The 15,507-nt window shown below is 43.8% G+C and overlaps 1 protein-coding gene across 4 annotated transcripts in view; it reads right to left on the minus strand.

The window, feature by feature from the left end:
• Positions 1-15,507, minus strand: part of RANBP3L (RAN binding protein 3 like) — a 53,661-nt gene that overhangs the window by 28,286 nt on the left and 9,868 nt on the right. For all 4 annotated transcript variants that reach the window (XR_006414855.1, XM_044431463.1, XM_044431461.1 and 1 more), the window contains exons 2-5: positions 8,083-8,138; positions 7,422-7,458; positions 3,806-3,883; positions 3,399-3,473 (exon numbers count right to left, since the gene is read on the minus strand). Coding sequence is in view for 3 of the 4 variants with exons in the window: in XM_044431463.1 (XP_044287398.1) it covers positions 3,399-3,473; positions 3,806-3,883; positions 7,422-7,458; positions 8,083-8,138 (246 nt within the window). In the remaining variant the exon portion in view is untranslated. The remainder of the gene's footprint in view (positions 1-3,398; positions 3,474-3,805; positions 3,884-7,421; positions 7,459-8,082; positions 8,139-15,507) is intronic.

Genomic DNA, 15,507 nt, shown 5'->3' on the forward strand with positions numbered 1-15,507 from the left:
CCAACCATCAAAACCATGCCAGGACACTTCGCCTTTCTAACCCTAACCGTACCCTAGTGCAAATCCCTAACCCGACTATGGGGTAAAGTTCGGTTGAAAACAGGTGATTTTGAAAAAGCCTTCCTTGAGCAGTTTTTCTGAACAGCTCATCTATTCGGCTCACTCTAAACACATTCCAACCATCAAAACCTTGCCAGGACACTTGGTTTCTCTAACCCTAACCCTAGCTTGGTGCACAACCCAAACCCTAATTTAGGGGGTAAAATTCCATTCAAAAGAGGTGATTTTGAAAAAGCCTTCCTTGAGCAGCTCTTTCTGCATAGCTCATCGATTCTGCCCACTCTAAACACATTTCAACCATCATACCCATGCCAGGACACTTCGGTTTTCTAACCCTAACCCTACCCTGGTGAAAATCCCTAACCCGAATATGGGGTAAAGTTCCATTCAAAAGAGGCTATTTTGAAAAAGCCTTCCTTGAGCAGCTTTTTCTGCACACCTCAACATTTCTGCCCATTCTAAACAATCTCCAGTCATCAAAATCAGGCCAGGACACCTCATTTTTCTAATCGTAACCCCGTGTTGGAGAACCTTTTACAGACCGAGTGCCCAAACTGCAACCCAAAACCCTGTAATTTATCACCAAGTGCAACCACTGCAATAACACCTGCAAACTGAGGTTTTACTTTAGAAAAAACACCTCACAGCCAGTCCAAGCAAATATATCTATGTACTCCACAGCCATGCAAAAGCTCAAACAAGTCGCAGCTTCTGAGTTGTGTACTGTGCCATTATCGCCTGGCACCACTGCTCCTTTCTGAGCATGCACATGGCCCCTATCTGCAATGTCATCTGACGCTCAGCTGCTGGAGCAATGCATTATGTGGCAACTTGGCTTGTATGCCGACCGAGAGAGCTCTCTTTGCCCACTGTGGCACGCATGCCATAGCTTCCACGCCACTGCCCTAGGGGAAAAGATTAGGCTATATAGAACACTACCCCTGGCTTAGAACAGCCTTGTCATGTCCTAATCAAAACCCACCTCCTTTTTCTCAGCTTTCACTGATGAAAGAATGCTGGCTTGACTGGAAGAGCAGGCTCAGGACAAAAGAATTAGTGCCTAGGCAGCCCGAATATCAACTTGGATCTTGTCATCCTGAAAAGTACAGTACTAGAAGGTGGACTATCCAGCCAAACAGTGCTTGATGCAGTCAGTTTGTTCCCTTTTGCTGCAGTTCTATTAACTGGTTTTTATGAAGCTTTCCCTTTCAGAACTCTGCCTATTCGGCATCAAGTGAAATACAGCAATGGCACTGCAGAAACAATCAGAGAGCCATGTCTCACTGTAAGAAATGTTTTGCAATTATTAAAAAGTGTGTATTTTGCATTCAGAGCCTGTACAAAGAGGGAAAAAAGAAATAAAATAAAACTGATTAGCTATTACAGCCGTCTCCACCATGTGTCCCCACCAGTGTTTTGACTACATCCCTGACAATTGGCTATGTTTAAGGGGGCTAATGAAGGGCACCAGGTTGGGGAAGTCTGACCCAAAGCCTAGAATGTTTACACACACCACAGTAAAATATCTGCTTGAGTCTTCTGCTCAAATGTTAAATCAGCTGGGATGTTAGGATGCATCTAGAATGAATTAAAATAATATGGGCCCCAGTGGTTTAAACCGCTGTGCTGCTGGGCTGGTTACCGAAAGGTTGCCGGTTCAAATCTGCACAATGGGGTGAGTTCCCGTTGTTCCGTCCCAGCTCCTGCCAACCTTGCAGTTCGAAAGCATGCAAATGCAAGAAGATAAAAAGGTACCACTTCAGTGGGCAGGTAACAGCATTCCGTGCACTTCGGTGTTTAGTCATGCCGGCCACATGACCACAGAGACTGTCTGTGGACAAACGCTGGCTCCCTCAGCTAGGAAACGGAGATGAGCACCTGCCCCTAGAGTCAGGCATGTCTGGCTTTAATGGCAAGGGGAAACCTTTACCTTTTAACACTAATTCCATCTTTCATAAGACTACCCTATAGACTATTTTCATCTGAGGCAGTACATCACTTCCCCTGCATTGATGATATCAAGGACTGAGAGGGATCAGAAGATAAAATGTACATTCTCACTGGGTAGGTTTTATATTGTTTTGAATGCAATTAGGGTTTAATGAAACTTGTTTAAGAAAAAACTTTTTGAAGACTAATGTGTGATTTTGCCCTTAGAGGTAGCAGCCTTTAACCAAGAAGACTCCAAACTTTTCTATCTGGGTTCTCTACATGAGGCTTTTAATCACCTGTTTACTGAGGCTTTTGTTTACACTTTGAGGGATTCAGTGCAGCTCCTTTTTCCATGTTTTCCCCCCTGGATTTTGCTTTTGCTGCCATTTTGTATATAAACAACCACAAGGTGGCACTGTACTATAAGAGTGATATCTTAGAGTTGCAAAACTATAGTAGCTATCAGGTCTTGTAAGAGGTTTAGGATGGGCAGAAAGAATGAGCTGTGCAAGAAAACCATCCACAAAATGGACATTTTGGAAATCAGTGTTCAGAAAAGGATATTTGAGTCCTATATTAGGGTAAGGGTTTTGGTCCAAAATAGGGTTAGTGTTAGAAAAACCAAGATCCACATAAAGTGTTCAAACCTTGGAACATGCTCAGAATGGGCAGAAAGAATGAGCTGTGCAAAATCTGCATTTTGGAAATTCAAATTGGGGCTGAGATGTTTCAGCAATATATTAAGGTTAGGGTTGACGTATAAGTTAGGGTTAGGGTTAGCAAAGCCAAGGTCCTTGTCAAGCTGTCAAAGTTTGGAGTGAGTTTAGAATGGGCAGAAAGAATGAGCTGCGTGGAAAAACACCCACAAGGGCATTTTGAAAATTGATCTTCCGTCATGGGTATTGTAACCCTACATTGGGTTAGGGTTTAGGTCCAGCTTAGGCATGGCTTTGTAAAACCTAGCCCCTCTGAAACTTTTGACATTTGGAACAGGTTTAGGATGGCAGAAAGAACGAGCTGTGCAGAAAAACATCCAGGAAACAGGCATTTTTGAGAACTCTCTTTACAAATGGGTAGTTCAATGCTAGGTTAGTGTTAGAATAACCAAGGTCCACACGTAGCCATTGAGGCTTGGAGCATCTTCAGAATGCACAAAAAGAATGAGCTGTGCAGAAGGCATCCACAACACTGGCCTTTTGAAAATTGGTGTTCAGGCATGGGTATTTCAGACCTAGAATAGGGATGGTGTTAAGGAGGACAACATGTACAGTTCCCACAAACTTGAATGAGCGAGAAATTATGAGCACACAATAAATTTGTGTTGTGGTGAAGTCCATATTGATATAACAATAGCACAACTGTTTGCAATAAGATACTGATCGTATGAATCGATTGGTTGAGCTTACCTGGCTGGGATGGTGGAAATGTTGGAAGAATAGTAACGGAAGACGATCTCATGTGCTTTTTGGAGAGCACACTTTCTGGAAATACAAGAAGCAAGTCATACTTTCCCCAACAACATACTACACTGTATAATTTTAGCAAATGTAATTATTCCTATATGCAGATCTGATTATAGTAGCATGTTTTTAATAAGAAAATATGGCAGGTATGTTACAGTTTCTGCCACGTGCATTGCACCACGGTTCCTGCATCATCCATTTCACACTGTGCTTAATTCCTGGGAGCTAATGCATTCAGCTGCATTTAATTTCTGTTAAGTCTAGTGAGTACAGTTCCACACAAGACTTTGGCAGGATGCTACTTCCAATGTAAATACACTGCTGAAAATGGAAAAGGGTAAGAGGCCTACCTGTGTACAACTGGGAGTCTGAGGATTGAAAAGAAAAAGATGAAGATCTTGCACGCTTCCTGGAACAATTGATGGAAACTAAAGAGAAAAAAAAAACCAAACCCACATCAAATCACCCTGCAGTTCAAGTCCTCTCAACTGGAGCAATGCAGGACGTTACAAGAATCCAAGACAAAGCTCACAAAGGAAGTGTAAATTTGCTAGTATACTTTTCTTGTCTGTGTTGGATGGGCCCTACTAGAAGAATGATGAGGAGCTCATTAAGGTGCAACAGGTGATTAACAGGTGTCTAAAAGTTAGGATTGCTTCTTTGAGCCATGCCAAGGAAGGGGAAGAGACAATTGCCTTGAAGCTCCTTCGCCAAGTATATTCTGTAGAAAAGAGCTGTCTTTGGCCACGAGTACCAAAATGGGTTCTTTTTCTGAACCAGTCTCTCTCTCTCTCTCTCTCTCTCTCTCTCTCTCTCTCTCTCTCTCTCTCATTCTCTCTCTCTCTCTCACACACACATACACACGGCTCCCGGAAAATAGTCCAACCCCTTGTTGTTGCAGGACACCACGTTACACCATCCCACTCAGATGACTGTCTAGTTTTGCCTTGAATGTCTCTAGTGCGAGAGAGCCCACCACCTCTCTAGGCAGTCATACTGCTCTGACCGTGAGGAAGCTTTTCCCGATATCTAGCCTGAATCTGGGTTATCGCAACTTGATTATTCCATGTCCTACTCTCTGGCATTAGCAAAAAAAGATCTTGACCTTCCTCTCTGTGGAAGCCTTTGAGGTACTTATAGAGGGATATCATGTCCCCCCTCAGGCTTCTCTTCTCAATCCTGAGCATGCCCAGTTCTCTCAGTCTCTCCTCATAGGGCAGTGTTTCCAAACCCTGCATCATTTTTGTTGCCCTCCTCTTGTTGGCTCATGTTTAGCCTATTGTCTACAATTACTCCCAGGTATTTTTCTTTTTCAGTTCTGTTGAGCCAGGTATTCCACATCTTGTATCAATGCCTTTGGTTTCTTTTCCCTAGGTGGAGGGCTTGGCACTTGTCCTTATTGCATCTCATTCTGTTGCTCTCAGCCCAGCTTTCAAGTTGATCAAGATCACCCTGGATCTTCATTCTGTCTTCTAGGGTTATTTCACCCAGTTCTGCAAATCTGATTATCTTTCCTTGTGCTTCCTCATCTAAATATTTAATACAGATATTGAAGAGCGCTGCCTCAGGACTGAACTCTGCATCACCCCACTAGTTACCTCCCTCCAGTTTGGAAAGGTGCCATTGATGAATACTCTTTGTGTCTGATTTAGCAGCCAATTTTGGATCCACCTAATGGTTTTTCTATCTAGTCTACTTTTTGTTAATTTACTTATCAAAATGTTGTGGGACACTATGTCAAAAGCTTTGCTAAACTCAAAGGTACATATGTCCACAGTGTTCCCTCTGTCTGTTTGGGATGTTACACAGTCAAAAAATGAGATTAAATTAGTCTGACAGATTTTATTTTTGAGAATTCTATGCTGGCTTTAAGGGATGCAGGTGGCGCAGTGGTTTAAACTGCTGTGCTGCTGGGCTGGTTATCGAAAGGTCGCCAGTTCAAATCTGCACAACGGGGTGAGTTCCCATTGCTCCGTCCCAGCTCCTGCCAACCTTGCAGTTCGAAAGCATGCAAAAGCAAGTAGATAAAAAGGTACCACTTCGGTGGGCAGGTAACAGCGTTCCGTGCACTTTGGTGTTTAGTCATGCCAGCCACATGACCATGAAGACTGTCTGCGGACAAACGCTGGCTCCCTCGGCTAGGAAACAGAGATGAGCACCGCCCCCCAGAGTCAGGCATGACTGGACTTGACATCAAGGGGAAACCTTTACCTTTACCTTTACCTTTACCTTTACCTTTATGCTAGCTTTTATTAACCACTGAATTTTCTTCAAGGTGCTTGTGCACCGATTTTGTAATGTATATCAACATCCAAAACAGTGGGAGAGTGGAACTTTATAAATCTTTGCAGAATCCATGGCAACAGATGTGTCCTTTCTTTCCAGTTTGGAGAAAACATTCTTAGCATTGTTTACCTGGACAACTTTGGCGGTCCACAAATGATCCCCTGGAGTATTCAGGGAACTGACATGGGCACAGAAAGAGGGGCATGTAAGAATTCTTTTCTGCTTCTTTTATAGTTTGCTTCCATATTTCAAAATGGTATCCAATAAAGTGTGTATAATCTTCGACAGAAGTGGCACATTTCATCCTAAGCATTCTTGACCTTGAAAGTGAGAAGTCTGCCTGCACCAGGCCCCTAAAATTAACCCATTCACTGACTCTTGTGTAATTGGAAGGGGGTAGCTGGTTGGTCAAAGCTCCTCTCTAAACAAGACAAGGCTATCTTTCAAGCTTCCCTACACAAGGCTTTTAATCTACCCCTTTAACGAGGCTTCTGTTTCTGGATTCTTTGCATGATTAAGATCAGCTTGTCTCAGTCATGCTCTTTTCTGGTGTTTTGTTTCTTCTGCCTCATAGCCCTGTTTGCAAGAGCTGAGCAGGGCTGTCAAGCACTGGACACTTGGGAGGCCACTCATTCAAAGGGTCACCAGAAGTTGAACTTGAACTCATAAAATTACTAATGTGTTCCATTGTACTACCACAAGGTGGCGCTGCAGGATAGTTGCAGTACAGTAGAACTGCAACAATTCACAAGCCTTTCATTCCAATGTGTGCCACGCTGGAAATTTAATACTTCATCTTCCTTGCTCTAAAGAAGCCGCAGAAATGCTTGGACAGTGCAGGAGAGGGCTGTCAGGGCAACAATCTTGTGTAAAACACCTGCAAACTACCATTTCCCTAAATGCATCTTGTAGGGAAACCCTGGGTCCTAGCATAAAAAGGGACGGGGGGCAAACTGGTGCCCCATCCATTTGGGCATCTGAGCTGGAATTACTGAGGCTGTCCAGCTGCACTAGTTCTGGTTATGGTCTGTGGCCAGGCTCCTACTGGCCTGTTATCTCAAGACTGTGTGCCTGTATCCTCCACCAAGTAGATTATGTCCAGAGTGAACCTGATTCCTTGTAGACAGCTTGGTGGTAGTAACTGGAAACAGATGGGAAGTTTCCCTGACACCTTCCCAGAACCTGTCCTCATACTCCCAAAATCCTTCTGTAGCCTCCCACTGAACTGAGAATGGGGATACAAATTGAAGAAACAGAAATAATAATGTGAAAGATTTAATTAAACATTTGGCCTTTATTCATTCCTGGAATAACAAAACACATGTGTTAGATATTACTCATGTGTTTCTTATAACTGGATTTAATATACAAAATATGTGTCAATATATATGTATTCAGTTTTATATAAACTGAGTAAAAATATATTTTGTATGTTTTGGTTCACACACACACACATTCAAAAAAGAGCAAGAATCTTCACAACAGCTGTTTTGGTGCCATGTCAGATGAAAAAGAGAACTCCGCAAAGATATTTCTAGGCATGGTAATTCCTGAACCTAGGCAGGGGGTGGGTTAGGGTGGGTGATGAAGGCAAATCTCTAGCCACCAAAGAAAAGGATATTACAACATTCAGAACAAGCCCGTGCCAGCAAATTTCTTTAAGGAAAAACCCACAATTACCATTTTCAGTCTTGCACACAGGGTCTTCTGCAGGCCTCTGGACAAGAAAACAAGTATTAGTTAGAGCCAGACTGAGAGCTGCCAAGTGTCAATCACTTTTAGAGATGCCCTCATTAGACACACAGTTCTGCGATGCTTCATATAATTTACTGGTCCTGAAAGATTCCCACTAATACCCCCAATTTTACAACTGGACACAGAACAGAAGTGGAAACCCTTTCTGTGTGTATTCAGAGTAACATTTGAACAGAGAGGTTTTCCAGCTGGGAAACTTGCTTTTCTAGGATTTTGATCACACAGACACCCATATATATCCTGCCATTTTCCCTGCAAGAAACCGAGATGGTTTACATAATCTTCCTCTCCATTATCCACACAACACCCCTGCAAGGTAGGTTAGACTGAAAATCAGGGACTGCCCCAACTCACCCAGTAAGCCTCATGGCCAATTGGGGATGAGGACCTGGATCTCATCCCAAGCAACACATTAAGTGTTACACCACACTGGCTCTCTCTATACTCACTTGCCATTATATATATGCAGACTTTCTGCAGACACTCAAGGCCTGCCTCTGCAAGCCCGTTTCCCTCACCACGTACATTCACCCACCAAGGATACTTTCCCTGAACAAGGGTGCAAGGAGGCCGCATCCACTCTTACCTTACAATGCCGTTCCTTCTTGAAAACAAATATTGGCTGTGCAATCACTGATCTGTCTGGAGAAGAAGAAAGGCTCAGTATAAATAAGAATATTTTTACATCTTACTACAAAGAAGGTGTAATTGTTCAGTTGGGAGTTTTGTGTATTTCTGAACTCTGGGAAAACAATCCCTTTTCCTCAAAACCATGGCACTCGGCTCCTGCTTGGCCTCATCCAGCCAGGCTCTGTTTCTGTCCCACATCTGACAGTTTCCTGGTTTCTGTGCAGTTTCTCCCCTGTTCTTAAAGGCATTTATTTATTTGTTTGTTTGTTTATTTCATTTTTCTTCTGCCCAATAGCTAGGAGACTCTAGGTAGTTAACAATTAAAAAAGAAAAAAGAAAAACACACATATAAAACATATACAGTGTTTAACACACATACAAATTTAAAACACATACCTGTCATACACAAACACACAAAGAAATTGCAATTAAATCATATAGCAGTAGTACAGAATAAAATGCAAAATTTAAAAAAAAAAGAAGTCAAAAAGTTAAACTGTTAAAATGCAAATGCTGGGAGAATAAAATGGTCTTCATTGAGGTACCAGGGGTACCTCTCTGGGGAGCTCATTCAATAAGGTGGGTGCCACAACCAACAAGGCCCACCTCTGGTAGCCACCTTTCGAAGGGGCTCCTGGAGAAAGACCCCGAAGGTGACCTCAGGGTCTTGATAGGTACACATAGGATGAGACAATCCTTCAGATAGCCTGGCCCCAGGCTGCTGAAATCACTCTCTTAAGGATTAGCTGTTGTGGTACACTGACCAGACAGCCTCCACTATTGGGCAGTATGGAAATAAACTTAACTATAATAACAGTCACTGGCAGTAAGAACTTTAAGCTAAAGCATGCTGATATTTGTTCATTTTGGCCCATTCCTTTGCCTGGCCTTGCCCAGCACTGAAATGCAGCCGGAGAGCTTTTCCAAAATGGATTTTACCCCTCTCTGCCCATCTCCCCACAACTGTTGTAGTCCATCTTCTGCCCTCCCACAGAGCAAGGATTACACGCTTAATAGAAGTCATCGCAGGGTTAACATCCAAGAACGATGCAATTATGATCTATACCTCCATCATTAAATGAGCTGCTGTTTGGTTCTGTATGCCACTCTGTTTAAAGAAAAGAAATAATGAACTATTTCTCTGAAGTCATTGACCATTATGCTCCATGGAGAATTCTGTTTGGGCAGGTAGTTAGTGACAACCACATGCTTTCAACTGGAGAAAGAGCTGAATATATTTCACAGAGGTATAATTTGTAGCACCATCCCACAGGATTTCTGTAATCTCAATGAACATCCCACTAGAGAAACATATTAAAATGTTAATTGATTCACCACGCATACACTTAAGAAACTTTATATAGATCTTGGCTTAGCTAGCATATCCATAAAAGTGTGTACCCTCTGAAAGTGTCGCTAATTGCAGAATGGGCACCTCCTTTATGGGATATTAGAAAGTATATTTATATATTTAATCTTTCAGAGCATGCATGTGCAAACAAATATATCATTTAGACATATAGTCCCTGATGTATTGTGGGGTGGGAATTATAATTAGAATCTTATGCATTCAAATATTTCCAGTTCTCACAAAGCTAGATACAAGAATGTGAAATGTATTATTAATTATAATATTGCATAAGAAATAATGTTTTTAAAATGAAATAAGACATCCTTGACAAATACATCTTTCCCTAAGTGCTCTGAACAGCTTCTCCCTGCCCCTCTGGCCTATAGCCTGTCCTTCCAGCACATATCCATATAGGAAAGGGGCTTCCTGAGCTGCCTGTACCTGTATCTGCTACAGCAAATTTACATTCCCCCAAGCCCCAAAATGCTGCATAGCAACTCACATCTCATGATGGTTGAGAACCAGCTGAAATATGGAATTGTGGAAGACCGACATAAAAGTTTCATAGGGTATGTTTGACTCCATTTGACAACTCCAGGTCAGTTTGACTCCATCTGTCAACTCCAAACCTTTCAAACTTTTATGCAGGCCCAGCCATAGCATTTGCAGAATGGGGCAATTGTCCCGGTGGCAGATGCTGAAGGCAAGAGTCACAGCTTCCTGGCGGATTGCCCTGAATGCCCAGGGATTGCCACCTGTCCAAAGGCAGAGCCATGTCTACCACACAAGCCCTCCTGGGATCCCTAAACTAGCCCAACGCTGCAAGTGTGGTAGAGGGCATTTCCCCATTGCTAATGTTGATGTCAGATCGACTTGTCATCCAACTGAACTATGCACACGGCACAGTGAGGCAGGACACCATCTGTTCCTTTGCTTCAGGTACCGCTGGTTCCTGGTTTTGCGGGGCTCTTGGACAAGGCATCACCCCGATCAGTGGTCCGACTTCTCATTGCCCCTCGCACAGTGGCTCTTGCCCCTCACCCTCCTTATCGTCATCACTGCCACGTGCTTGCTTGACCGACAGAGAGCCAGGGAGCCAGTAGCCAACAACACAGTCTGTTCCTGCTGCTCTCCACCACCATTGCTTGGCCCAGAGTGAGAGACAGGTGAACAAGCAGGTAGCAAAGGTGTGGAGGAGGGACAAGCCCTGTGGGTCCTTGTCAGTGGGGCCTTCAGCAGGTGCCCGGCCACACCTACCCTTGATACTGGCTCAGGTAGAAAAAGGTCTTGGGTCTGCCCTACTTCTAAAGCATCACTAATTTCAGTGTTCTCCATAATGACTCATTCCCTCACCTAAACCACAATTTACCACCACTATGCGAGCTGGAAGAAAATCTGTTTATGAGCAACCATAAATAGCTCACAACAGTGAGACCTGATGCTCAGAAGAGGGCAGCTGTGGTGATAGTCTTTTGCAAGATAGTCTTTTGCAAGATAGTCACCTTAAAGGCATACAAAGCCATTCATTTCAGTTTCCCTTTTCAGCAGGGCAACTTGGACCATTCTTAACCAGGGATTTTTAGTGAGATCTCTTGAAATGCATTTCTACCTCTCCTTTTTGAAAAGCAAAAGTTCAGAGATGGGACCCACCCATGCTGTCCTGAAAAACCTCCAAAGCAGATTCTCTTTTAAAGTCTTGTGACTTTCAGACATATTGCATTAACAAAGAATAAAGCAGAGAAGTAAGGACGTGGGAAACAAAATACCAGACTCATTACGGTCCGCTATCAATGAATTACTGTTTACTAAAGCTGCAAGAATGAAGAGAGCTTGCCAGAGTCACAAATATTCTATGCCAGAAGTAGGAAGGGAAAAAAACCTGTTGCCATAGGGAAAGCTCTCAATGGGGAGGAACTGAGGAAGGGTTTCTGATTGGCTGTTTTTCTGACCAGGAGAATGGCATATTCAGTTATAAACAGTAATAGACTCACACCTTTCTGGAAAAAATAAAGAAGATGCATCTCTGTTAATACCGTTAAAAAGTCACACCTACCACCAGGAGGTCCAATGCTGATCTGTTTTCCCAGGACCCAGCAAAGCAAGGGGCATGTTGTGCTTTGCACAGAGGCAAGTCCAACTCAACGGGGTTAAGCACCTTTCCTTGACAAGTTTGCTTATGTAAGGGTCAAGGAAAGCAACATTTTTTGGTCTGGGTATTTGATTGCCTCCTTGGACCAAGCCAGGGGGGCAGATGATGTCAAAGGATGTCACACTGCTGTGGCATCGTCCCAGGCTACTTGAGATATCCAATCACATCTTGCTCATGGAGTTCAGTGCCTCTTTCTTCATGGAGGAAACAACTTTACTGATTCCTTCTCCCCAGAGGGATCACAAAGGGAATTCCCTGTATATTGCATGCCTTCCTATTGTGGGGGGGGGGGGGCACACAGAGAGCAATGAATCCTCACTGATCAGAAAGAATAATGGGGTTGCTCTCCCCTCCCAGAGCATGAGGAGGGAGAGGAACAGCCAGTGGATGGTGCTCAGCCATCCATGGGTCACACCATGAAGCTCTAAGGCTCCCCCAGCCCCAACCTACACTGTAGGCATTTAACAGTCACAACATTGAGGATGCATTGTTGTATCCTCAGCTTACATATTTAAGTAAATCCTACACAGTGCAGCCTAAGTCCCTTATGACCATTCCCTCCAACATTTCACCAAAGAAGAGAAGAGAAGAGAAGAGAAGAGAAGAGAAGAGAAGAGAAGAGAAGAGAAGAGAAGAGAAGAGAAGCAGCTTCTGTCCATGGTGGGGACAGGCCGAGGGCACGGACAAGCCGTATCTGCAGTCCTACAGTGGAGAGCCCTCTATTTGAAGGGCGGTCAGAAGCCCGTCTGCTCTTTCAAAGAGTCCCGTGTCTAGTTCAAGTCACATTTAAAGATCAAGAGCCATAAAGAGGGAGGACACGGAAGGCCCCGAAGCTGTGCACCTGCAGCAAGCACTCGGACAAGAGCAGATGCAGGACAGCATTCAGGTCACTGGGTCACCATGGTACCCACTAAGGGGACACGTATTTCTGCGAAGTAACAGTAGTTTTTTCGAAAGCTGGTCTGTATGAATCTGAATCAGGCCATTCCTGTGCCCTCTTTTACAGTGATGCGTAAGCGGCCATCCTACTGATGCTGACACAGTCCAGATGCATCAGAGGCAGAAACTGCACACAACTGCAGGCAAGGTCGGCCCTGCTCCTTGGCAGCATGAGTTCTCCAACTTAAGCGGTGACTTATTTAAATAATTAGTTATGTAAATAAGAATGTTTAAGTCATTTTAATGGTAATAATAATGTTGCTGCCAAGGAAGGGAAGAGAGGTCTTAGTAGGATTTTTTCTACCTCAGGTGCCTAAATAACTTAGCTGACCTTGGGGACGCTGTGACTTGAGTTGCACTCGGAGGGCTATTTTCAGCTCTAACCCAGAAGCAGTGAAGAGTAGAGTCCCAGGCTGGATGGAAATGTACAGAAATGACGATGGTGTTTTTAAAGGTGCTAGTTGATTTGGGATCTAACTGAAGCAATCAGTTTTCTCTGATGAAAGGATAGGAGCAGGAAGGGGAACCTGGCCGTCCTCTTCTGTTTGTGACAGCGGGAGGCACAGACACGCAAGGGCAGGAGCCCTCAGACACGATTTTCCTGAGGGCAGCCCAGACCTGCTTCTTTTGTGCAGCTCTGAGGAAGCTCGGAGGAACGGGGGCAGTGAGTGAGCCTGAGGAAAGGGGTGGAGTAGGACGCAGCAGCCCGCAGGAACAACAACAGGACACATGTCCTGACAGACCGGCTGCTTAAGACCGGGCTGCTCCGGCCTAGGGCAGCTCAGCTACTTTGGAGCACAGGAGGAGGTTCCTGGAAAAGTCATTGCAGAAGCCTGCCAAAGAATGGGCTGCCTCTGGCCGGCAGGACTGGAACAATCTGCCCTTTTCTGCCAAGAGAAGACCAGCAATGAATCTGCCTGCCAACCTCGTAAATAATAATGTGCAAGCAAACCCAAGCTCTTGTTTTTCCCTTCTTTTTCTCGAGGCCTGTGGACTTCGAAGCGGCAGCAAATACAATTAGCCATTTTCTGCAGTGGGAAATTTAGAGCAGAGCACAAGGTTACATCTGTGCTCCTCCAACTCTCTTTACAAGCTACACTTTTTCCCTCTAAATGTCAGTAGTACTTTCATTGTGGAACTCCTGCCCCAAAGAAGCCCATCAAGCCACTTCCTTTGCTATTTTTACGTGGCCAGTTAAAGCATTTTTATTTTGCAATGTATCCAGAAGATATGTCTGAGTAGAGTTATTTACGTAAAGTGGTTTTTATGATGGTTTGGGGGCGAGGTTGCCTGCTTTTATTGGTTTTATATGAATTTGATCAACATTTAGGAAGGGTAAGCTGTATTGGAGCAGGGCTACTGTCAAAGGCAGGCATGGCTGGCCACCTGCCAAGGGCACACCTCTTCCCTGCCTCTGCATACTTCCTTCTTTACCCCTTCTAAGTGGCCCTGTGATAGACTGGAGTAATGCCACTACTCTGGTGGAGGGCTGCACTTCATTCACAATGCAAAAATTACCAGCTTTTCTCTGCCTCTGCAAAAACCGTGTCCGTAATTTTAAAACACTGCAAATGGGGAGTATCAATGTCATTTAAAGATCCTAGAAGCTGCTGTGGGAAAGGAATAATGAGCACATAATATAAGCTCCATCTAGAGAAATCATTATCAGGGTACTTAAACATTTGGATCCCATGCCATATGACAATTTCACCCATGGATTCATTTGAAAGTAAGTCATAGTTATTTCAATAAAACTTATTTCTGAGTACATATTTTATGTGATCACAACCTTAGGGCTAAAGTAGCACATTACTGTCTTTCATCTCTGCCATACAACCCTAGTGGATGGTCTTCCACAGAAACAGAGTATGACCCTTCATATCATCAGTTCTTTCGCATTCCTTCTTATGTATGAATGCCTTTCCCTTTTTTTTAAAGTAGTATGTAAGGAACAGCAGTAACAGCAGTCCTATGGCTGCTGGACAGTGTCTAGGTGGCCACAGGATTTTTTGGATAGCCAACTGTGAGGTCAGAAAACTGTTCTGGTCTCAGAGCTGGGGATCTACACTTGGATTTCTGATAGAGAAGCCGCCACTTGTTGAAGTCAACAGTGGAGGCCATGTGCCACAGACCTTTGACATGTGGCCTCCACTGGCGCCCTGCCTTTGGAAAGCTCTCTCCAGAGAAATTCAGTTAGCATTACCTCTTCTCTGATTTAGGTAGGGACAATCTTAGCCAGGGATTTCTTCCAGCACTGTAATTCCTGACTCACTGGTTTGCCACATGATACACACCCACTACTGAACTGCTCACACTTTTTCTGCCATTATATGCAGGATTTCTTTGGACCAGTTATAGCATGACTTTTTAATATGTTGCCTTTTTTCTTCAGTATACATTTCAGTGTGGGCTAAACTTAGGGATTTGGAGGAAGATGGTGGTGGGCGAAGAGGTGGCGCTGCAATGAAGAAGCATCCTATCAGACTTTTTAAAAGACACGCTATCTTCAAATCAGTGCGTACAAAGGTATGAATTTGTGACTTACATAAACCCATCATGTTGCTTCAAGTGCTGGGTAAGGAAGACCTATATCAAAATTCACAAATATACACACTTACTCAGCAGTAAATCACATTGTCTTCAATAGTGTCTATTTCTGAGAAAGTCTGCACAGGGGTTGGGAGGAGTGCCTTTGGCTTTTGGGAAGGGGGCTGTATTTTTTTCTTTTAATCTTCACTTCATGCCAGCAAACCTGAACATAGCTTAACAGATCTTTAAAAAACAAACCTTAAATCATCATTTCCCCTGCACGTATCACCTTCTCAGCTTCTACTTTCCCTGCAATTGTAGTGTGTGACACGAGATCATGTTTTCAACACAGTAGAAACTGCACTGTTTTCATTAGCATGTGCCCCAGCAATAGTAAATGTGTTTGCAGAAAT

The sequence above is a fragment of the Varanus komodoensis genome, unplaced genomic scaffold (assembly GCF_004798865.1).
Source record: "Varanus komodoensis strain SLA01 unplaced genomic scaffold, ASM479886v1 scaffold22, whole genome shotgun sequence".
NCBI lineage: Eukaryota > Metazoa > Chordata > Lepidosauria > Squamata > Varanidae > Varanus > Varanus komodoensis.